Source organism: Phodopus roborovskii, unplaced genomic scaffold (genome assembly GCF_943737965.1).
Source record: "Phodopus roborovskii unplaced genomic scaffold, PHOROB, whole genome shotgun sequence".
In the NCBI taxonomy this organism is placed as follows: domain Eukaryota; kingdom Metazoa; phylum Chordata; class Mammalia; order Rodentia; family Cricetidae; genus Phodopus; species Phodopus roborovskii.
The window spans coordinates 15,559,624-15,584,561 of NW_026125295.1; the positions used below are offsets into that span (position 1 = coordinate 15,559,624).

Sequence of the window (24,938 nt, forward strand, 5' to 3'; positions counted from 1 at the left end):
GTGGGACCCTCCCCTACAGTCCCGAGGGCTTGCTCAGGCCTTGCCCTCTGACAGGACATGCAAGCACAGCTCTCCACATGCGCAGCCCCCCTCTCCTGGTCAAGGTCTGCAGCCTGATAAGACTCTAAGGCCAACCTTCGCAGGGCTCCACCCTCAGCCCGTGCCCGTCCTTTCCCCTCATGTATGGCAATAGAAACACAACAAAGCTGCTGTCCCACTGCCAAAATGGACTTCCTTGTGACAGCTCTCTAGAGATTGTGCCTGGGGACTGCCACCTGTTGGGCCTCCCAAGTCTAAGCTGGTTTCATGGGGTCTCCCTCCTACTAGGCCAGAACAGGGTCACACAGCACTAAAGTTGGGACACAGGAGCCATGAGGCCTGCTGGCATCTCATCCAGATCAGCGAAGCAGAACCAAGGGTGAAACCATAACTCAAATGGCAAAGCCATGTGTGACAAGCAAGTGAGCAGCGAAAATTGTGGCTGTGAGCGCTGTCTCAGCTCTGCTGCCCTGAGAAGTACATACAACCCCCTGTGTCACCTGTTCTCAAAAGTGTTTTCAAGCCTGCCACCGCGCTTATGTCAAGGCAGGATCAGCGGGGACCACTTACGAGCCCTAGAACCGCTAACCGCACACAGCTGGGAGGGGCTGCTAACCCTGTGCTTCATCTCCCATCATGGCATTGCCTCCTGGAACAGAATGTAAAAGCTCAAGTCACCAGCGCCCACCTGCACTTCTGGAAGATCAAAGCAGGGAATGGACTTCACAAGCAGAGAGCCCCAAAAGACTACTTACTTGTGGCAGAGTGGCACTCGGGACTGGGGCCCCATGGTCGACAGCCTCTTGTGATGTGGCTCCCAGCTAGACCCTCAAGGACTCAGAGATTAAGACAGAGAACTTCCTGGAGCTAAGCCAAACCTTCTTTACAGCAGCTGACAAACCCTCTCGAGTCACAGACAGCCCAGACCAGCCTCCAGGGATGGAGTGGATCAGACTCCACTCTTAGCCACAGCTCTCCATAAGCACCAAGAGTTCAGTTCAGCTGATAGGCTTTGTCTGAAGCAACCACCCAGATTATCAAAGCTGTTTCACCTGTAACATCCTCCCCTTTAGGAAGCTACACTGAACTTCATCCAAACAGGGCAGAGCCAGGAGGGTGAGCTGGACAGGGCTGGGGTAAATGAGGCTCTTTCTCAGGCAGCCCTGATCCCCACATTCACGCCCGTGCCTCAGCCCTGACACTCAACTTTTCAAACAGAAAGCTTTTTTCTTTTTTTTTTAAGATTTGTTTATTATGCATACACGTTCTCTCTACATGTACCCCTGCACACCAGAAGAGGGCACCAGATCTCATTACAGATAGTTGTGGGCCACTATGTGGTTGCTGAGAATTGAACTCAATACCTCTGGAAGATCAGCCAGGGCTCTCAACTGCTGAGCCATCTCTCCAGCTCCAGAGACACTTCTACATATTTAGTAAACACCCAAAAGCAAGCTCAAACCAGCCACCCCATGTTGCAGAGGACGGGGAAAGCAGTGTGGAGAAGAGCAGTGAGCAGCCACCACCAGCTGTGAGTGTGCAGGGTCTCATTAAGGGCCTCGAAGAGGAAGGGGGTAGACAAAGAACAAGTGTCTTCACAAAGAGCGGGGTTACGGGAAACATAGGCATGGAGCGGAATCTGAGCAGATCCTGACTTCCAGGGACACCCTGGGCCTGTGGTCCCTCAAAAGAGGCCTAGGCACCAGAGAGCTCAACAAGAAAACCGTGTAAAATCTGTTAAACCACCTTATTTCTGGATTGGATAGGAGTCTAGGGGATGTGGAGAGGAAACCACTTGGGCCTCAGATTCTGACTCTCACCTTCATCTGAGCTGGGGAGACAGGCAGGGCCCGCCCACTCTCACCCAACCCTCGAGCACTTTATAAGACTCAGTCTGTCCTTCTTAGTCTCTTAACTCCTCTGCCTTAACTGCAGTCCTCCACAGTCCAGGCTGTGAACGCTGAATAGGACCATGGCCTTCATTCTGTGTCCCTCCTATCTGACCCAACGAACAGGGAGCCGATAGACAGATGCAGGGAAAACAATGTCAACAGGTTTGCCTGTATGTGCTGGATAATGCACCAAAGCACTGGGAATGACATCTGCAATCCACACTGGAGTCCTCAGGCTGAGAGAAGCCCACAGTTCGAAGGACCTCACAAAGGGACTGGACTGTCATTTGGTATGCACCTGCTTATGCGTTGTTTCTGAGAAGTGCTTTTGTTTTGCCCCTGGGGAACAGGAGAGGTAGCTTTCACAGGCCTTCCTGGCTACAAGACCCAAACTGGTTACACGTGAACCTAAGCAAACTGGCTTGCAGTCACTACACCTTAGGACACTGGACATTGCATCTGGCTGTGGAGGCCCAGGGAAGACTGGCCTATTCCTCAACATGGGAAAGACAAGGGCTCAGCACTAGGTGAGAGACAGCAAGTAGCTTTCAGTTCCCAGGAAAGAAGAGGCTATGTCCTCACCTCTGAGCCGTGGTCAAAAGGCTTGCAGCATGTGCCCTACAGACAGCAGGAGTCTAAAACAGCTCAGGAAGCCTTAAGCTAGATGCTCCATACTCCTTGGGGGGTACACAAGCTCCTCCAGGGCCCCCTTCAGCCTCGAGGACCTGACCTACTCCTTGTCCTGCCTTCCTCCAGCTCACCAGTGGAGAAGAGGACACACAATCTCTGGACCCCACCATCTACCCCACTTACACATGGTGACTACGTTCTGTTCCGACAGAAGACACTTTGGTGACTGATCTGTTTAGCAGGAAACAGCTATATCACAACTTCCTGGTGGGGTAAACATGAGAGGCCTGGCCCCAAGCCAACTGATGGTGAGAAATGCATTAGCCCAACTCCTGCAGATGACCCACAGGAGCCTTTTACTAGCTGCCATCCACCAGAGAGTTCCGAGGGCCGATGCCCTTTGAAGCCACTCAGGCAGAAAGCTTCTGCTCCTTTGACTCAATGCCAGAAAGTCCTAGACAAACACACAGATTCCCTCTCTCGCCCCAACCTCTGAAAAACATGCCTTTCTCTCTGAGGTCTAGTAACAAAGGTGACCAGGGTTCTAAGACACTACTCAGTCACGAGACCAAGGAGTCTAATGACTCCATTCAGCCCACACCTTTCCCAATCTTAGTTCCTTACTCCCTCCTCAGGCTCACCAAGTTCAAGCCCAACAATCAGTCAAGGTCATTAAAAAAAAGGCCTCTATCGGCTCCGGTCGATGCCAAGCCTACCTCTGCGTCTCACTGCATTGTCTAGGCTGAGATGGAACCCCAGTGGGCTGCAGGGGAAAAAGCCCTCAGACGACCTCCCCTCAGGTGAACCCTAGCCCTGCACCTGCATCAAAGCTGTGCTTCTGCCCCAGGCCATGCCCATACCGCTCACCTGGTGCCCATGGAGTGTGTAGAGCAGCCGGCCCTCCATCAGGTCCAGGATCTTCAGGGTTGAGTCGCTGGAGGCTGTGATGAGGTAGTTTCCCGACGGATGGAAGGACAGGGCGTTCACGGCTGCACTGTGTACTGGAGAAGACAGCCATCAGGCAGGGTGTTAGCTGTGATTCCGAGATGTTACACGTCTAGGAAGAACACAGCTGAAGGCAGGCGATGAGAGTCTACAGTGCCTCAGCGTCGGCTGCAGGGGGCCAGCCTAGGATGCCCATGGCTTATTGTGAGAGGGAACCCCACACGGATTTCCCAGGGGAGTGGCACAAGTTATGGATGGGGATCAAGGGCAGGCAAAGGGAGACACAATGAAGAAATAGACACAGCAAGTAAGAGGATCACAGGGTCCCTTCACCTTCCCCATAACACTCAGCAGTGAAACCAGAAGAGATCAACAGGCAAATACAGTGCTGAATCTGTTTTACACTCTGTTACTGCAGGGAAACCCGCAAATATAATACAGCGTGCTACCTTGTAGGACAGACCTCACATGGGGACAGCCAGCAGAAGACACAGTGATTGTCAGGAGCCAGCAGGCTTGGGCTCCTGTCCTACTCTCCCACTGGCCTGCCTTGTGACCTTCAACAGTCACTCTGAGCGAGCCGGGCAGTTTCTTCATCCGCACCACAGCACTGTTGGGGCTGGCATGGGATGCTAGCAGTTAATCTCAAACCGAACCCTTGGCCCCCGGTGCCAGCATGGCTATCCTTCTCTGGCCCGTCTACTCTACCCACCCGGCAGCCCAGACCCCACTACCATCTACTCTGCTGTCCCTCATTCTCCAAGAATCAGTCACCCCAACTTTGGTGACTTGCCCGTCTGTGAAGCCTTTTCACCCGTGTTCCCAATGGGCCTAGAAGTCTCTTGCCCTGTCCCTGATCTTCAAGCTCTCCCTTTAGAGTCATCTCCCCTGGGAAGCTTTCTGGGGAACCGACTTTAAGATAAACTCCTTGCTGGGCCCCCTTCTTGTTCTTCCAGAACATCGCAAGACTCACGCCAGCTCACCCTCTCTTTTATGTGCTGCGCTCAGACTCTCGCCCGCTGCCTCATGACATCACCACCTCTATCAGACAGAGACTAAGCCCAGCGCCTCATGACTGGCTCAGCGTCTGGCACCAAGTGGGACTCAGAAAATGGAGCTACTTAGGATGGTCGTTCAGAAAGAACCCCTGAGGCTGCTGCACAGCCCTTCCTTGAGGTTGAAGGCATGTTGTGTAGGGAGCTAGAAGAGATGGGCAGAGCCATGTGGTCCCCATGGGGAAGGAGCCACATCACAGCCAACACATGGACCTGCTAATCACAGCTGCTGCAAAGGCAAGGCCTTTGTACCTTCCTGTTCACTACCACTAATCTACTGAAGGAACCAGTGCAGCCAAGATAACCACAACCCTGATGGGTTGGCATTGACACAAATACAGTTCAAAAGCCAGGCTCTCACCTGGGCTGCAAGAGGACGCAGGAACCTCTGCAAGGCCCTCAGCAGAGCTCACGAGGATTACAGGAAGCTTCTTAGATGCTAACCACACTGGTACACTGATGTGTTGGGGAGTGTGGAGACATGTTCCCAAGCACACTTAGGGGAGACAGCCAAGGCTTTATGTAACCTGGTATTTATATCTCAACACCGCGTTCCAATGACACAACTCCAGGAGGCAGCCTGGAGAGCTGAAGGTTTCTGCACCCACTCCTGGAGACAGAATCGAGACCCCTCAGCCTGTCCTGGAATGAAGGCCACCCAAGCCCCACCTGTGACAAGAAGCAGAAGCACAGACAGGAGCAGAAAAATGGAGCATGGCAAGGCACACTCAAGGAGCCCTGGCCTTCCCCTGAACCCCCAAGACAGCAGTCTGTGTGGACACGACACTATGGCTTCCTCTCTGGTCAGGCTTCCTGAGATAGAAAACTGTCCTCAGAGAAAGAGCAACAGAAGCCCCACTCCACTACAAATGCCAGGGTATCCAATACCTACAGCCTCGTACTCCCAAGAAGGGCTGAGCCTGATATGTTGGGCTTTGAGGGAAACCCAGACACAAAACCTACCCCCACCCTTCCCCACCTGCTCTCCTTGCCTTGTCTGCTGGCCACAGTCTCCTCTACTCTGCTTCTGCAGAGATGGTGGGTCACATCTCATCGCATGAGCCATCCCTGCAAATATTCCCACAAAGGGGTGAGCCTCCCCTCACAACGCCTTGAGCAGTGATGTCCAAGAACAGTCTACTTTTCATGAAGTCCTGAGCTGTCCAAGTTGCCTTGGCTTCACTGCAGCTATCAGGGACAACACAGGCTATCATTTGATAGCTGTAAGCCCCCCTCCCCCCCGCTGTGATCTAAAGCAGGAATCCTAACTCAGTGTCAGAGATGCATAACAGCAAGCATCTGCTTGTCACCAGGAGCCACAGGGGTCCTGCAGCCCCTGTCCCCAAACACCAGGAAATGGCTGCTTGTGGGTAGCAGATAACCTGAAGAGAGACTTCCCTTTACATAATCCCTTCCACCTACACTGTTTTATGTACAGGAAGAAGCTTTTGGCAAACCTAGGCCTGATGTGAGTACAGAGAGGCCAAGGGGTCCAGAGAATGCCTGGGCACTGGGTAGGATGGAACTTTCTGAGGTAGACAGGACCCAGTTCCATTTCCACACCTACCACAAAAGGGGTCTGCTCACTTCCAAATGTCCAGCACGGCTCCTCCTGATAACTCGTGTTGCCAGTGACTCAGTGGCCTCTGGGTTTCTAAGAAACTTTAAATATACCTAAACGTATCCTGAGACTAGCAGCAAGAACACCTTGAGTAGTCCTCTTTGCAAAGTTCACATAAATGGCCACTTTGGGATGGAAGGAAACAGTGAGGTAGGTTAGGCAGCACTGCTCCTCATCAATATATTCAGTGTCAAAGCAGCAAGTAGGGCCAGAGAAAGATCAAGGTGCTGGGAGAGAGAGCTCGGCAGCTGAGAATGTGAACTGCTCTTGCAACTGTGAGTTCAGTTCCCAGCACCTACATCAGGCAGCTTACAGCCACCTGCAACTCCAGGGGATCTAACATGCTATTTGGCTTGGCGGCATCAGCGCACGCGCGTGATATGCTTAAAGTCCTAGGTTCAATCCCTAATACAACACTAAAAACATACAACAAGGGGCTGGAGAGATGGCTCAGCAGTCAGGAGTACTAGCTGCTCTTCTGAAGGGCTCTGGTTTGAGTCCTAGCCCTCACAGCTGCTCACGACAATTTGTAACTCCACTTCTAGCAGGCCCAGTGCTCTTCTGGCCCCTCTGAGCAAAGCACACATTTGGCACACAGATATATGTATAGGTTAAACACCCACACCATATGTACGGAGATGTTCTTAGAAACCAGGGACCAGAGAACCCAGTCAGGACTAAGAATTTCAACTCAGAGCTCCTGGAAATGATAAGGTCAAACCTGCTGACAGCCAGTCAAGAAAACCATCTCTGCTCAGTCAGTAGTGGTACATGCCTTTTATCCCAGCACTTGAGAGGCAGAGGCAGGCGGATTGCAGTGAGTTCAAGGCCAGCCTGGTCTCCAAAGTGAATTCCATGACAGCCAGGGATACACGTCGAATCCCTGTCTCAAAAAACCACACAGACACAGACACAGACACACACACACACACACACACACACACACACACACACACACACACAAAACAACTAACAAAAACAAAAAAATAAACAAACAAAAACACACACTAGGGTGTGTGGAACCCAGTGTGGAAATGGTGGGCAGACTCCCGACCCTCCCTACTGAAGAGCTAGATTTGCCTCCCAGCTATGTAGATAAGCCTCACACTCCCTGTGGTGAAGTGGGAGTTTGGTGTCTTGCTGGTCACCCAGGCTGTGCCTGGATCATGGACCTGCACATGCCTGTAAACCTCAGAGCACATTCTGGGTTCTGGGATGGTGGGAGCTGCTGCTCAGATGCTTGAACAGTCTTCTCGTGGGCTCTGAGCATATGGCACCTAACCCACCTCCACGGGAATGCACTCCCTGGCTTCTACCAACCCATACTGAATAGAGAAATCAGAAATGCTCCTTACAGTGATTGGCCAGAGCCAAGAAACTCCTTGCCTGGGAGGACAGTCAGTCAGCCTAGACAAACAGTAATAGTTATAGGCTGTAGTTGAAGGCTAAAGCAAGCTTTATTCCAACAGCCCAGCCAAGAGCAGGAAGCATGACCACGGGGCAGCTGGATGCTCACTGTAGTAACATTAATCACATTCTCTTAGAAGAGCCCATCAGCCTCTGAAATCAGAAAGCTACTTAGAAGTGTCTGGCAACCACCCAGAGTCACCAGGGGAGAGAGACATCTGCAATCACCGTGTCCTTATAAACTTTCACCTGGGTTTCTTAGGGATCTGGAACAGAAGAGAGATCAGAGGTCTACTAACACGGTGCTAAGAGGCCTTTTTGAGCAGTCAGCCTCCAAGCAGGCACACAGAAGAGCTGTGAGCCTCCCGAGCAGTGTTTTAGCCACGGGGCTCTCTGGGAAGGCCCTAGACCTATCTAGGGCCCGGTATCAGAAAGTAGAGGGAGAGGGGCTTCGCCCATCCCCCCCCCAGGTGACCACTAAGGCTAAGGGGTGCATTTGCTCTCAAGTGAACACCTACCAGGTGCCACAGCCTTGTGCAGGAAGCTCAGGAGGAGCCGGCTGTGTTTTAGGTTGCACCAAGTTCCCATAAGGCTCCAACACACACCAGGACAGCTGGGAAATAGGACCCTGCAGCCTTGCTGAGGAGTGCCATCCCAAGAGGCAAGGACAGCAGCGGATGCCCACTGAAAGCTCTCGGAGGAACCCGCAGTCCACTTAGAACTCGGCCCTGGCGCTCACCCAAGTCCACACACCTCCTGGCTCTGCTAGCACTGAGCTGCCCTGACCATGACCAAGCCCTCCCCACCTCCTCTGTACCTTTCCACCTCCTGCCTCCCCCTCCCAAGACCCCATTCTCCCAGTGGCTCTGCCCTCCCCCAGCTCTCTCATGGTTCTCAGTCCGGCTGCTTTGGGGACCTTTTCTCTTCAGTGGTCCTCCAATTGTAAGACCCCAGCACGTGACGCTGGCCCTTCTCATGTCCCAGATCCCAGGGCCCAGCTTGCCCCTCCACCACCACAGCATCAGCTTCTGCCTCTATCCCCTTGGCCTGAGTCCTCTGCACTCTGATGCCTGCTACACTGGGCGTGGAAACCCATGCACCACAGGCCAGGCTCTATCAACCACACACCCTAGCAGAATCTCACTCAACACTTGTCCTCTCAAAAGCCCCTCACCCATTTGCTCCTTGAGTGTCATGTCCCAGAGTTGCCAGTCACTAGCATTTGGGACCTTAGGATAAAGGTGGTATTTAAGGTTCTTCCAATGGGTATACGCTGCTATAACTCATAAACACCAGGCTTAGGCTCCTGACACATCAGGGAGACTTGGACTCTTCTAGAGACAGCTAGAAATCCTCTTCTCCCAGTGTAGGGGCTCATGTGGCACACACTACACCAAGCATGAACTACAATACCTACACGAACTTTCTCATCAGATTACCACCTCATGTGGAAGGTCCTATTATCACCCTCTTCACAGAACACAGAACACTCCTGGCCACTGCACTCCGCTGTCTCTTTCCCGCCTCACCTTTCCCTGTCCAAACCCTCCTTACTCTGCCAAGCCCGGTCTCCAACCCTGGGCCTTCACTTAGGCCTGGCCCAGAACAGAAAGAAGTCTCAGAGTCTGAGGGATGGCCCGCACCTCTCTAGGTGGAAGGCTGAGCCCACTGCTGTTCTGCCCTGGAAGCCTCTGAAGCTCTCTGAATAGGAAAGACCTAGTTCTTGTGGGTAAGACCTGCCACCTGGTGGTGGCACAGTGTACTGCATGCCTAGCAAATCACTGGGAGACTCCAACACTTGGACCTCCAGGAGCAGCTGCAGCTTTGCCACTGTCCCCATGTTGAGCCAGCCACGGTCCATTCTTAACATGAGCTAACTCAGACCCCGTCTTGCCACATGTAAGATGAACCCTATCACTGTCCCAAGAACTCCAAGGAATCAACAGATTCGCCCAGTGTCTCACAGCTTGGGAATGATGAAGCTGGCTACAGAATCCACACTCTACTTTGTCCTGTCCCCATTCCAGAAGGTCTGCTCACCTCAGTGGCCTAAGAAAGTGCCATGTTCCAACATCTGAGAAGCAACAAAGGAAGTGCATATGGGTAGAGAGTACTAAAAGCTGAGCTCCAAACCAATGCCAACTCCCCCCTGCACAGCCACCCAAAGGTGACAGATAAGTAAGAGGCCACAGCCCTGGGTCCGCAAGCAGAGCCTGGCCCCAGCTAAAGAGAAGCTTCTACAATGTTCATGGCTCTAGGCAGACGGGTGGAGGATAACAAAGGGGCCAAGGAACCATCAACAGTGACCGCTATGGGCAGTCCGGTCTCTTTGCCCCGGAAAGTCATCTCTGCCATGAGAAGAAACGGGTAGCATGAGGGTTCTCAAGAAGTAGCCCTCAGGGGCTGGAGAGTGGTTAGGAGCACTGACTGCTCTTCCAGAGGTCCTGAGTTCAATTCCCAGCAACCATCTGTAATGAGATCTGCTGCCCTCTTCTGGCCTGCAAGGACGCATGCAGACAGAACACTATACAAAATAAATAATAAGATAAATCTTAAAAAAAGAAGAAGTAGTAGCCCTCAGGGACAGTCTTAGCCAGAAACCCACTAAAGACTCTTCCCAGCTGAGTGTGTGTGAGGCTATCTCATAGCTGGGTACCTCCTGATCAACATTCCAAGCCCAGATAGCTACACCACCAACATTCATCCTGGTTAACCCAACAGCCACAGCATTCCTCCCAACTCAGGGCTGGCCTTGGGCCCACTTAGTTACCATAGAGATGAACCAAGTGCCTGGCACTAACAGTCTCAGCATAGCCCCTTGTGGGCCTGGGATACTGTTCAACACTCACGCTGATAATGTTGCAACAGCCGGTGAGTCCGCACATCCCAGACCTTCACTGTGTTGTCCATGCCAGCGGCAGCAATGCAGGTACCACTGGGGTGGAAATCCACATAGGTGACAAATCTGCCAAGACAGGAACAGTCATGCACTGAAGAGGTCTCCCTGGCTAGGATGGACCCAGAAGTGTCCTATCCCTGTCTGTTCACACAGTTCCCTCAACCTGGAGCATGCTTCTTTACCAGGTGGCTGAGAAAGACCAAGAGTGGCCAGCAGTGAAGTGAAGTGGATTTATCAGGGGCCATGTCCATCCCTCCTTCCTCCCTCCCTCTCTTCCTTCTGTCCTTATGGGGTTTTTGTTTTGTTTTTTGTTTTTTGAGACAACAGCCAGTGGGCCCAGCTATTCACTATGTAGCGCAGACTCATCTTCCACCCCCCACCCCCCATTACGAGGTTACAAGTGTGTGTTATGTCACCATGGCCGGCCCACTGCTGAGCTTTAAGTACAAGTGGGAACAGCAATCTTCAGACCAACAAATCAGCCAAGTTGCTTAGGGGTTCCTTTTGCCAGGGGCTGGATCCAAGACAGGTTGTGCCAACTGAGGCATGCATGGGTGGGAAGGTCCCCCTGGGCTACAAGGACCACTCATCCATCTCTGCAGAAGACAGGCCAAGAGCCTTCAGTGCACTTTCCCTGCCACTCGGCACTCTAAAGGGGACCCTGCCTCATTAAGGAATGAGGAGTAAAGCTGCAGCCCTTAGACACAGAGAAGCTAAATCCCGCTCAGAAGCAGAATCCTCCTACTCTCCATATATGATGCAGCACTGCCTGCTAGAAGAACCAGAGGTTTTTACTGATGAATCATCACCATGGTTTTAACATGCAGTTTAGGGGGCTGATACAACGCTGCAAGAGACACATTAGGATTCTGAGAACTAGAAACTAAAGGGGGAAAGAGGGGCCAAATTATTGCATGACTTTAGGCGAAGTGTTTCTGCTGTCTGTGGGGTGCGACCCAGGCTTAACTGTCCATCCACAACAGGAAAGTACAAAGCTCTACAAAAGGTAAGCCGGCCAAAGAGCAGAAGCAGGGCTGACCTCTGCACAGTCCCAGTCCCCAAAGGCTCCTGGGCTCCTCATGCCCTGACCTGTACTGGAGCACCTGCAGATAGAAGATAACAACAGGACTCACCCGCCATGCTCGCAGTATGAGTGGACACACTCCCGACTGGTCTTGTCCCACAGCTTGACAGTCTTGTCATCACTGGCAGATACAATGAGCCGCCCGTCGGGGGAGAACCTAAGTTGAATGGGGCATAAGTCACAGTAACAGGCACTGTGAATCTCACACCATGTTCTCTACAGCCACCTCTCCCAGGATGCTGTCACCTGACCCAGGGATCCTCTGGGCATTTTGTGTTACTGTTGTTTTGACATAGGGCCTCACTATGCAGCCCCAGCTGGCCTACAACACTCTGGCTGTAGATCTGGCTGGCCGTGAACTGTGGCAGTCCTCCTGCCCCTCAAGTCCTGAGACTATAGGCGTGGACCACTAGGCTCGGCTACCTGACCCAGGAATGACTTGGGTTATATATGCTGCTCTAATACCTTCAGTGACCCTGGGCAAGTGGCTTCCCACTGTGAGATCCATCCTCTCCAGTGCCCGCAGTAATCACGCAGCAGCACAATACACACAACACCCAGGAGGCACACGGCCTGTAGCAATACACAACTGGTACTGCTTGATATATGGGGGAGGCCAGGAGCCCCACATCAGTACATCAGCAAAACACAATGGGCCAACCAAAACGCACGGAGGTCCTGGGACCTACCATCAAAGCCCAACTGTGGACAGCATACCCCACTTTGCTGGCTTGCCCCCTGCCCCTCCATTCTTAGGCCTTGACTATAAGACCTCTCAGAACAGGGCCCTCCCAGAATAAAGAATGGTTCTGTCCTAGAGAATAAATAACTTCCATGGTATCCACAGAGGAAGACAGCTAATGGTCCCTAACTCTGACATTCATGGTTTCTTAGTGTTCTGGCCACTGTAACCCCTTCCTCTGGAGCAGACCTGTGACATGAAACAGCTCTGTTGGAAGGAGCTGAAGAAGACACAGGCAGGCATAACTGTGTCTGCAATTCTTCCCGTCACCTGGCATGCCATGTCACAGCTCTGCTTCCCACACCAAAGCCAGGGCCTCGGGATCAAGCCCCGGCCTAGCAGCTCTGGAGCACAGTCAAGCTGAGGGAAGTAGGCGAACTCGAGTGCCAGAGAGGTGTGGGCTCGAGCCCCAGCTCCACCACTTGCCCACTGCATGCCCTAGGGCACTCTTGCCTGTTGAGCCTGTTTCTTTTTCTGCAAAATGAGAATGATGCTAGCTAGCTGGCAGAAGTGTCCGAAGGAACATGGAGAAAGTGCACGGTGGTGCTGACAGGGACTTGCTGCTGCTGCTGCTGCTGTCCTGGGAGTATTCAGCACCCCTGGCAGAGGGTCATGGCTGACACATGAGCTCAATGAAGTATCACACATGAGCTCAATGAAGCTCCCAACAAGTTCAATGAAGCAACCACAGCTATTGACACATGACAGATTAGAAGATCGTGGCTCAGTATACATTAAAGGGAAGTTATACAACTTGCCCCAAAACAGACTGACACTCAGAGTTCCTCTCCGTCCCGCAAAACCCCTACACCCTCCCAGGTTCTCCAGACTGGGAATGCTCACTTGGCACAGCGGACCCAGTTGATATGCTGGCTCAGGGAAAACAGGAATCTCTGGCGGTGAGTTGACCACACCTTGACTGTCTTGTCGTCAGAGGCTGTCACAAGCGACTGGCCATCACTGCAGAAGTGGACACTCCTCACTGTGGCCGTGTGTGCACGAAACACGGTTGACTCACCCTTGCTATGAGGACAGATATCCAGACTCAGGAGATTCCTAATAGTGACACGAAGACCTACAAGTACACCAAAGTTCTCTCTACTCTCTAGGCCTGACTGTCCCAGTCTCCCCAGAAAGGCAAGAGCCTCCCCAACAGAAACAAAGTGTTTCTCCCCCACCTCTCCCCTCATGGGAGTCCTTTCAACATAAGGAGACAACCCCAACTGAAGCCCTCTGCTGACACCTCTCAGAGGCCACAGGTCCCACGGTGACCAGCTCAAAGCCAGGATAAGGACCCAAGGGGGGACAGCTCTTATACCAAGTCCCGCAGCACTGTTAGTCCTCTGAGGTCCATAACTCACACATTGGGTATCCAGATGCGAACAGTCTTGTCTCGGGAGCCTGATGCAAGCAGGTGTCCCGATGGGGAGAAGTTCACACAAGTCACAGCATCCTTGTGGCCCGTGAAGCGGTAGGCACGTGACTGGGGCTTCATGTGCCAGATCATGAGGCACGAGTCCATGGAGCCGCTGGCTGAGGAGAGTGGGCAACAGGATGATTCTCAGATCGCAAGTGTCTTGATCATCCACCTCACTGCTGGGGATACAAGAGAGCAGCAAGCCCAGCTCCACCTTCACAGGCATCCCCAGCAGAGCAAAGAAAAGAATCCCAGTGGGATGGCCCACACCTCCTATGACACTGACATACAGTTTGGAGACTTTTGGCCTGGCAATTCTCCGGCAGTAGGCCAACACAGGAACCAGACTGACAGGCCATTCACAATCCAGTTCTGTACTTTGGGATCTCCTCACTGACTCTCTGAGAGCACAGGGCCAAGACCTCCCAACACTCAGGAGCCAGTCAAAGGCCATTGATTATTGAAAGGACCAACTTGGGGGCTATAGAGATGACTCAGCAGTTAAGAGCACTTGCCACTCACTCTTCCAGAGGATCTGGGTTCAATTCCAAGCATTCACATGGTAGCTCACAACAGTGTAACTCCAGTTCCAGGGAATCCTATGTCTTCTTCTAAACTCTGGGGGTACCAGGTATACTCATGGTACACAGACATACATGCAGGTAAAACATTCATACAAATAAAATAAGACAATCTAAAAATAAATTAAAAATAAAAGAACCAAACTTAGTAAGGAAGGAACAGATAAAAAATTACTTCAGTTCCCTTTTTTGCTCATAGCAAACTACTACTACAACAACAGCCTCTGGCAGGAAATCTTTACAGTAAGATAAAGAGGCAAGCTGGGCATTAGTTGCGCACACCTTTAATCCCAGGACTTGGGAGGCAGAGGCAGGCAGATCTCTGTGAGTTAGAGGCCAGACTTGTCTACAGAGTGAGTTCCAGGACAGCCAAGACTACACAGAGAAACCCTGTCTCAAAAAAAAACAAAGACAAACAAAAAAGATAAAGAGGCAAGCCTAATCCATGGAAAAATAAATCTGCAGCCAGGAAAGCTATTTAGGAACACCAGTTTCTATAAGAAAGGGGTAGTAATATGATGGAGTTGGGAGATGGACCGTGTTAACATCTTTCTCACTAGAAGGTCTCTGTAACAAGAAAATGTGCCATATTACCATGGGCAATCAAACTAAAGATTCTAGAAAAAGAAGCCAGTTTGGGATCCTTACCACAGAGCAAACCCAAGAAATGGCCAGGATGTACAGGGAAAACCTAGACTCTAGTCTCTCAAAAGATGCCTGACCAGCACAGAGCCTGCATGGGTCTGCCCCAAGGCCTCTGCATATATATTACAGCTTCCAACTTAGTGTCATTATAGGATTCCTGAGTGTGCAAAACAAGTGTGTCTCTGATTCCTGTGCCTTCTTGGGCTCTTTTCCTTGCTTGTTTGTGCAACTCTGTGTGTTTTTTTGTTTAGAGACAGGGTTTCTCTGTGTAGCCCTGGCTGTCCAGGTCTCATTCTATAGACCAGTATTGTCCCAAACTCAGAGATCCACCTGCCTCTGCCTCCCAAGTGCTGAGACTAAAGGCGTGTGCCACACTGCCCGGCTTGCTTTGTGCAATTCTGACATGATAGTTTTTGTTTTATATTATTATATTTCATCATTATCCCTTAGAAGCCTGTTCTCTTCTAATAAGAGGTCAAAAAGGAGTGGATCCAGTTGGGAGGGGAGGTGGGAAGGATCTGCCAGGAGTAGAGGGAGAGGAAACCGTAATCATGATATATTTTGTGAGAAAAAGAATATTTTTTAAATAATTTATTTAACTTTATTTTATGTGTATTGGTATTGAAAGGATGAAAATACAGCTTAACTCTCTAATGACCACTAAAAGTTAGAAATTTAGAAAAAGTCCATCGGCATGTATTTAAAAATCACCCTAGCTGCATGCAAAACTTAGGAAAAAAGAAAAACACATGAAATAACTTGATCACGATGACTGGTTTCAGGATATTATTATTATTATTATTATTATTATTATTATCATCATCATCATCATCATCATCATCATCATCATTCATAATCACCTAGCTTCTGAAGAATGTTGTTATCCACAACAACAGTCTGGGAACTGTTGTGGGTCATCCTGTTTACAAAGAAGATTAGTAACTAAAAGATGGAACTCATAGCAAAGAGGGAAAGACAGAGAAAACAAGAGCCTCTACCAATAGTATAGAGAACTCCCTGACTGAAAGTACATTCTCCCAGCCACTCAAGGACAAGGCCACTGAGCCCGCTGGTTCTTGAGAAAGAAAACCCCTGTGTGCTAAATCTCTGTAACCTAGGAAACCTTACTAACCATTCCAAGGTTTGAACTATCCAATGACCTTGCTTTTAGGCCCAGTGAAAATAACAGGCTGGCTTTGAAACTGGCCTTGTTAGCTTTGATGTAAACCCTATAAAAGCTGTCTCAATTCTGCCCTCAAGGTCCTCAGTCCTCTACCCCTGCGTGGCGTATGACTGTGGACCCCAGTGCACTTGGAATAAAAACTCCTCATGCTATTTGCATCAAGACAGCTTCTCGTGAGTGATTTGGGGTGTCACCTTTCCTTAGTGGGAGTGTGAAGGTCCACGCTCTACAGGTCTTACAGTATGAAGGTATCAGATCCCCTAGAACAGTTTTAAACTGCCATGTGGATGCTAGGACTTGAACCTGGGTCCTCTGGAAGAACAGTTAGTGCTCTTAACTGCTGAGCCATCTCTCCAGCCCTGAAAAAGAACTTTTTCAATAAATGGAAAAATAAAAACAGGCTGCATGACCCTGACAGGGCTCCTAACACCTCTGAGTATACTCTTCTCATGCACAATGGAGTTTACAGAGCCTAGTAAGCCCAGTGTTCAAAAAGCTGACAGGTAGAAGCAGTTCAAAGGACCAAATGTCCTTGCTGTACCCTGGCATTGCCATACCAATCCTCCCAAGGACAAACAGCCTTCTCAATTTAGAATCTAGAGTCTTAGACAAGATAGATGCCTTCTCTTACCCAGCTGCTTCGTGTTGAGACTGAAGTCCACACAAGTAACTGCATCTCGGTGGCCCTTAAAATGCCTCTCCAATGAGGGGTCCTCCTGAGGTAGAGAGCAAGGTCAAATGGGTAAAGCCTGAGGAAGGGGCTTCTCTGGGACCAAGACTCTTCCTACAATTACAAGATGTTAAAAACACTCAAGTGTTATACATACATACATACATACATCATATACACACACACACACACACACACATCTTGTATATAGGAAATCCTAAAGAATCCACGAAAAATATTAGAATAATGAGTACAGCAAGGAAGGGTACACAATCAACAAATACACGCCCATGAACAGACATATAAACCAATAAATCCATAACAAATAAACCAAAAATGGTGCCCCATACCTTTAATCCCAGCACTCAAGAGGCAGGGCAAATGGATCTCTGAATTTTAGGTCAGCCTGATCTATACAGTGAGTTCCAGGCTAGCCAAGGCTAAATACAAGACTTCAGGAGTTATACCCCAGCCATAGTAAGTCCTCTCCCTCCACCTCAAACATCAAAAATGTAAACCATTGTAGGAGCTCCAAGGAACCCAGTTTGGGAAAGGACATTCCTAAGGCATAGCAAAGCCACTGCTATTCCACAAACCTGCACACAAAACAAAGGTGAAACCCAATGCCTAGCTCCACCCCCAACACACCTGAGGGCCACGCCTTTTAACAGATGGTGGTAGTTGGGGACAGGGAGGAGGCCTCCAACTAAGCAGCAAGTGCCCATTCTGCCTCCTGTCCTCACCTGAGCCTCTTGGAAAAATAAGGGCAAGGCAGTGCCCATCCTAGGCTCAGTGGGCAGAAGAGCATGGTCAGGTCCAACCCTGATCTGTGGGAACTCTTCCCTGTTTCCTGCATGTGGGCCTCCTCTCCCCTAAAATCGGTGTGTTGTTATGAATGTAAACAGAGTATCGAGTTGGCAGTCAAAAGTCTGGGTTCTGTTTCTGCCCAAGTCTTTAGAGCCAAGTGCATCAGGAGCCATCGGCTCCAGGCACGTTGGAAGCAAATTCTTATTTAAAAGACCAATTTGGAGTCCTTTTCTGCACTGGAAGAGGGCTCAGAGTCGGGCTGCAGGCATCCTAATGGCCTACTGCTTCCACTGGTTGGAAAGGATATCGCCTCCATGTAGATACCAAAAAGAGGACAGGACGACGAGACTCATACTGGTCCCAGGCCACGACAAGGGTCGGGCCTTGCTGGTGTCTTCCTCGCTAAGATGTAAATCCCAGAGGCAGGGGCTTGCTTGTTCGCCCGGGTGGTCCAGCATTTAGCCTGGCACTTGGGGCGCTGGGTCAATGCCCAGACCCACCCCGTAACCTTAGATGGGGAAGCAACCCCAGAACCCCGCGCCGCCACCCGCCCCTCTCGCGGCCATTGCTTCCAGCCAGCCAGGCGCCCACTCTCCAGGGACTTACCGGGCTGGGAGCGGCCATGGCGGAGTTGGCAGGGTGGCGAGGCTAGCAGGACCAAAGGCACCCCAAAAACCCGAGGTAGGTGCGGCGGCAGTTGTGCCAGTTCAGTTTCCGCGCCCCCAATCGCCGCCAATAGCAACGCCGGTGGCGTCGTCGTGTCCCGCCCACCGCAGTTAAAGGAGAACCCTAAGTTTTTGCCCGCCGACCGGAAGTGGGGCCGCTCGACCGGCGCCACGCTCTCTTCTTGCAATTCCGCCAGAAGAGGAAACCCGCTGAGCAGCCAAAAGCCTCAGTTCATCGTTACTCCTTCCTTCTGAGAACTTATAAAAGATGAAGATTTCGCCCTTTGGCTCATCGCCTAGCTCGGATAACAGAGCGCGTAGCCTTCCGGGAAATAAAGTTTTACATAGCACGCACCTACAGCCTCAGTAAAAGTAGAACTACATTTCCCGAGATGCCCCGGGGTAGGCGGAGCTTTACCATTCAAAATGACGGCCTTAAGGATCCCGGAAAGAGGACACTGATGCTGTCCTAAAGCTTCCGCTTAAGGCGCCATTGAGAAACAGTTATTCGCCCCTTTGGACCTCAGAATGGTTCATTCCTCCGAAAGCTCTTAAATGTCTATTTAAAAGAACTAGAGTCACCCAGAATCACAGCCATGAACTAGTGAGACCTATGTTCAGGTATTATTTCTCTTCTGGTTTCTCTGAGGGACCTCAGGAAAAATATGTCTGCTCTGAGGGCAACCTCCCGTTTGCGCTAAAAGTCAATGTGATTGCAGCCCTGCCTTCTCAGAACTCTTCAGCCTTGAGAAGCCTTTATATATTCCGTCTAAAAAAAAAAGTTCATATATTCTCATCACTGTGTAGTCTGTAACCTGACCTTATCTTAAAAAGCCGGGCGGTGGTAGCTCACGTCTTCATTTCCAGCACACGGGAGGCAGAGGCAGGTGGATCTCTGTGAGTTCGAGGCCAGCCTGGTCTACTGAACGAGTTCCAAGACAGGCTCCAAAACTACAGAAAAACCCGGTCTCGAAAAACCAAAAAAAAAAAAAAAAAAAAAAAAGTAAAAGACGCAATCCTCGGCCTGGCCAGCAGAGGCCATCCTTTCTCACTTCCTTGTGACAGCCAAGAAGACCCTCGGTGACCTTTTTTCAACTGTGCTTCCCATGGGAATCTTCCCAACATGTACTTGACCTGAACCTGTATGCTTTGTAAGATTCAAGAAACTTCCATCACCTCTCCTGAGCAGGCCAACTTGTCCATACTCCAACACTAATTAGGGCTGGATGTGTCCTGAGGATTCTTACCACATGCCTAGGCTTGAGACTGTGTCCCTAAATCTTCAGGGACAGTAAAACTCAGGAAACTGGCATGTGAAGAAGTGTATTTGGACCTCAAAGAATGACTCATTGGTTAAGAGTGTATATGGCTCTCCCAGGAGACACAAGTTCTATTCCCAACACCCATGTCAGTTGGCTCAAAACTGCCTGGAACTCCAGTTCTAAGGTAATTCAACACCTCAGGTCTCTTAGGGCACCTGCACTCACACAAACACACACACAACTTTTTAGAAAATATCTTGAGAGTTAGAAAAAGTGGATTTTTTCCTGATGCTATTTTAACAACGTTGGCATAGAATTGGTTCCTTTAGGTTAGAAATGTTTAGGCCAATTTAACCTGGACACTGAAATTCCCAAAACAAAAATAATTGATCGCCTACACACTCTACTCTGGATTCTTCAGCTCTGTTCAGAGGACAGTTTCCCAGTCTTTTTTCCCATAACAAAATTCAGTTGTTCTCTTGTCTCTATCATGAGCATACCATGCCAGAAACATGGTGGACACACTTGTGTGTTTCTATAATGCCAAAATGTACTGAACAACAATAAATTCACAAGCTATGTCAATTGGTTTTTGTTTGGTTTTTGAGATAGGGTCCCTATGGCTCGTACTGGAACTCACTCTGAAGACCAGGCTGGCCTCACACTCACAGAGCTCCCCTTGCCTCTTCCTCTGGCAGTCCACAGGTTCTTTTATTTTTTACTCTTTAAGATTTATATGATGGCACATGTCTTTAATCCCAGCACTCACTTGTAAAGCAGAGGCAGGTGGATGTCTGTGCGTTTGAAGCCAACCAGGTCTACAGAGTTCCAGGACAGTCACTAGAGCTACACAGAGAGACCCTGTCTCCAAAAACAAAACAAACAAAAAGATATATGTGTATGAATTCTTTGCCTACATGTATGTATATACACTATACATATGTCTGGTGTCTACAGAGAGCAGAAGGAGATATCAGATCCCCTGGAACTGGAGTTACAGACAGGTATGAGCTGTTGTGTGGATGCTGGGAACTGAACCAGGGTCCTCTGCAAGAGCAGCCAACATCCTTCACCGCTCTCTCAGTCCCCAGCCACAAGTTCTTTTATTCTGATCTTTTCCTTTTTTCTCGATTTTTTTTTTCCATTGAGAATGTTGTGGGGTTGCCACCAGAGAACACTGCTCAGACATTAATTTAAGACAATAGAAAGTCTTCATTAGCCAGGTGGTGGTGGCGTATGCCTTTAATCCCAGCGCTATGGAGGCAGAGGCAGGTAGATCTCTGTGAGTTCTAGGCCAGCCTGGTCTACAGGCTCCAAAGCAAAGATAAACCCTGTCTAGAAAACAAAAGAAGGAGAAGAAGGTCTTTATTAGCTGGCTGGCAACTACACTGGGTGTGTGGGATCCCAGTGTAGCACCGAGCCTTTCTCAGGGGGAGCTTTAAAACACAGAAACCATGTCCTGGGTTGACATACTTCAGTTAACAAGAACAGTTAGCCAGAAGAGCTATTACGGAAGCCAAATAGCAAGGCTAGTCCATTTAGAGATTTCCCCAGAACTATGGACTTCGATGGATTAGGCCTTTGTTTTAGTTTTGGCAGGTGGTGGTATCTATGTGCTGAGTTTTACAGCCTGTTTGGTACAGTATTTCAGTCATGAAGTCAGCTGTGCTAAGGTCTAGGGGCCTATTAAGGTCTGGGGCCCTGTTACAAGAAAGATCTCATGTAGCCAGAGCTGGCCTCTTGATCACTACATAGCTAAAGACAACTTTGAACTTCAGATGATCCAGCTTCCATTCTGGGAGTATGGACTTGTACTATCATGTTTGTTTTATACAATGGTGGGGATTGAACCCAGGCATTCATGAATGCTAGGCACTGAGCCCCACCCAACTGAGCCCCACGATTCCAATCTTAATTACTAAGATTAATTCCAGATCTCTTATCCTTACATAATAATACATGTAAATATATGTGTATACATAAATATATGCATACTCAATGTATTACATAGGTTACAAAATGACTACAAAAGAATTTAAGAGGCCACGGAGTCCAAAGTAGCCTTGCTGGAAGGAGAAGTGGAGAGCTGATACAAAGGCAAGGAGTTATTGCACGTTTTCATATGCGATATTAGCGAACACAGTTGGAGAGCTGCTAGAGGTTCTTAGAGCCCGGCTGCAGAGACACAGGACCATCCTAGATATGCATGGACAAACAGGCATGGCCATCTGAATGGGCCAAGTTAAGCAGAGGGAATTGTGATGAGCTAAAACCTTGAGGACAGTGAAATCTCTGTTGACTCCTGACACATGTATTTGTTGATTGGATGACTGGTCACTGAAAGGTTAGCGGCTGTGTCACCACTGGAGTCTTAGGTGTTCTTTTACACCCTTCATTGGTCTGCTCTGTTCAAGAGTTCTCAAAGGGCAGGGCCGGGCATGGTGGTGCACACCTTCAGTCTCAGCACTCTGGAGGCGGGGGGGGGGGGGGGGGGGGGGGGGGTGTTTCTCTGAATCTGAGGCCAGCTATTTTCAGAGCAGTCAAGGTTGCATAGTGAGAGCCTACCTCAAAATAACAACAACAAGGACAACAAAAAGTTCTCAGCCTGATGTTTCTGATGGAGTTGGATTGTTTTGTTTTTTGGGGGGTGTTTTGCTTTGTCTTAAGACAGGGTTTTGCTGTGTGTAACCCTGGTGCTCACTCTGTAGACCAGGCTGGCCTTGAACTCACAGAGATCTACCTGCATCTGCCTCCCGAGTACTGGGATTAAAGGCATGTACCACCACTGCCCAGCTCTGTTAGGATTTTAAATTTGAATGTACCTACATGTCTCCTTTGATAAGGTCACAGGTGGTAACTTTCTCCTTGCAGGAATAGGATGTTTATCAGTCTGTATGTCATGGCTGGTGCCTAGACAAGTAGTGATAGTCTACATGCACAAAGAAATACAGAGTCATTCTGCCTTTGTGTTTGTATTCACAATAAAGCCAGCTACTGCTGTGTACATGGAGTTAGCTAGCTGAAAAGCCACTATCACACAGTGTGGACTGACTTAGAGCAGGGCACAGCCTGATCTCCATAGCCAGCTAAACATTCACAGCTTGTATTAGGGGTGGGGGTGGGTGGAGTGGGATGGGATGGGAGGAAAAAGAAAAAAAAATGCAGAAAAGTCTATCTACTAAACTTGGGATCTTTCTTGTTGGGTGATAGAGGGTTTGTCTGTTTTCCCTGTTAAACGCCTTGGTTTAGGAATCTTCAATTCAGAAGCCTGGATTTAAGCAGGCCCGGTGACTCAGCCCTGTAATCACAGTTACTGGAGAAGCTGAGACAGGTCTGATCATGGGTTCTTAGCCTGCTTGAGCTATAGAGTGAATGTGAAGCCAGCCTAGGAAATTCAGTAAGACCCTGTCTCAAAATAAAAAATGGAAAGAGATAAGTAACCCTTCACCCACACTCCTGTGAGTAACCCATTGGTTGACCTCCTCCTGGCCTCCACTTTCACACACAGACATATATGCACTAACTAAATATGTAAATAAATATTTTTAAATGGAAGGGGCCAGTGAACTAGCTGAGCAGGGAAAAGTGTGTGCTGGCAAGCAAGCCGGATGACTTGAGTTCAATCCCCAGAAGGTGTGGGAGGCATGAAATCCCTGTGCTCACAGAAAAGTACTAGGGGAACACACAGGCTCGGCCCTTCAATGAAGGGATGCATAACCTGTCATCCACCTAGAAGGCTGGGAGGGGATGTGATTAATAGCCCGGTGACCTTTTGCCGCTATCTGTGTGGCAAGACCACCTGGGATTTCCCCCCCCACACACACACACCCTTATTGTGAGCTTGTTGATCTATAGGACCCATCTTTATGGAAAGGGTCGCATGTACTTTACAAAGAGTTTTGATGTAATGACATCTTAGCTGACTGTGCATATGAGGTGGAGTTAATTATCACTAGGAATATTTTACCCAAATTTTGCTAAGTTTTAATATGCCTAAAATAAACTACTCGGGGTCAGACTTCCTCGCGTTGGCACCAACACTAGCTACTTCGTGGTGTCGAACCAAACTACCTTCTTGCCTCCCTCAACCCTTTTCCCTTCCAGACACCACCCCCACCACCAAAGAAGGCGCCTACGTGGTTGAAGCAGAGAATCAACTCCTTTGAGTTTTCCTTTGACTTCCACGTGTGCACCACGGCGTGTGTCACACACACACACACAGAGTCCAGCCTGAAGAGGCCATCAGGCCATCAGTGCTGTCAGGCAATCTGTTCTGTACCTGCCAATGGCCTGGGTTTGAAATTCTGTGCCAGGGCAACTCAGGGCTTGTCCCTAGGGTTGGGCTGGGCTGGGGATGCACCCAGGCTCTGCCACCTGTAAGCTGGATAAGCTAGTAAGAGTCACACTGGCTCTCCCAGCCTCTGTGTTCTCGACAATAGTGTAGCACCTGCCACATGAGGTGGGGACATCCCATGAGCTATTAATTCATGTTGGAGCCTGATGTTCCTCTGTCACTTAATATGAAGTGTGCGACTTCATGCTTCCTCTGTGCCGACAGTCTAGCTAGCCAACACCTTCTGTCTCTGCTCCCAGGGTTCTTCCCAGCTGTCTGTGCCGCAGCCTCCCTGGCCTCATCGGTCACTGAACAAGGTCAGCTGGCTCCATGCGCGGGGCTTTCTATACTGGGTTCAGTGCCAGTGACAACTTGGTTCTGACTATCAATTCCATCATGACTTAGGCAAACACTCTGACCACTCTACTTAAGACACCAGCCCTCCTCTCCCTCGTCCCTACTTCATTTTCCTCCAGAAGTTTATTATCATCTGGCACACCGGGCTCATTTCATTGTCGTCTTTTGTTGTTGAGGTTGTTGAGACAAGGTCGATGGCCTGAAACTCACTATGTAGACCAGTGAATTGAATTCCTAGAGATCCACCCACCTCTGCCTCCAGAGTGCTCAGGTTACAGGACTGTGCCACCATAACCAGCCTTGTGTCTTAGTTTTGTTTTTTCAGGCAAGGTCTCCTGTAGCCCAGGCTAGTCCCTACTTCACTATTATAGCCTAAAAGGTGACCTTGATCTCCTGTTCTTTTGCCTCTGTGTCCCAAGTGCTGTGATTTCAGGTGTGGGCTGCCTTACCTGGCTTAGGAAGGACAGTTTGTCTGTAGGTGACACACTCAACAACGATCTGAAAAGAGAGCTAAACAGAGACATGGGGATCAGGACAAAGCAGATGAGATCGGGGTAAAATCGGATTGTAAGGACAGAAAAAACGGACTATATCCTTGGGAATTGGTCTCCAGTAAACCACTACCCTGTCCCAGAGCTACAGTGAAACAAAAGCTCCCCATGCCCCTCAGATGGGACTATGCTGTGGAAAACTATGATGTTGCA

General features: G+C 49.7%; 1 protein-coding gene across 1 annotated transcript in view; it reads right to left on the reverse strand.

Moving 5' to 3' along the window:
• The window catches only part of Poc1a (POC1 centriolar protein A), a 71,225-nt gene extending 52,767 nt beyond the window's left edge, over positions 1 to 18,458 (reverse strand). The window contains exons 1-7 of the mRNA XM_051205395.1: positions 18,224 to 18,458; positions 16,772 to 16,856; positions 13,676 to 13,847; positions 13,158 to 13,337; positions 11,622 to 11,729; positions 10,439 to 10,554; positions 3,429 to 3,562 (exon numbers count right to left, since the gene is read on the reverse strand). Of these exons, the coding sequence (XP_051061352.1) occupies positions 3,429 to 3,562; positions 10,439 to 10,554; positions 11,622 to 11,729; positions 13,158 to 13,337; positions 13,676 to 13,847; positions 16,772 to 16,856; positions 18,224 to 18,241 (813 nt within the window). The 5' untranslated portion in view covers positions 18,242 to 18,458. The remainder of the gene's footprint in view (positions 1 to 3,428; positions 3,563 to 10,438; positions 10,555 to 11,621; positions 11,730 to 13,157; positions 13,338 to 13,675; positions 13,848 to 16,771; positions 16,857 to 18,223) is intronic.
• Between the last annotated feature and the right edge of the window lie 6,480 nt (positions 18,459 to 24,938).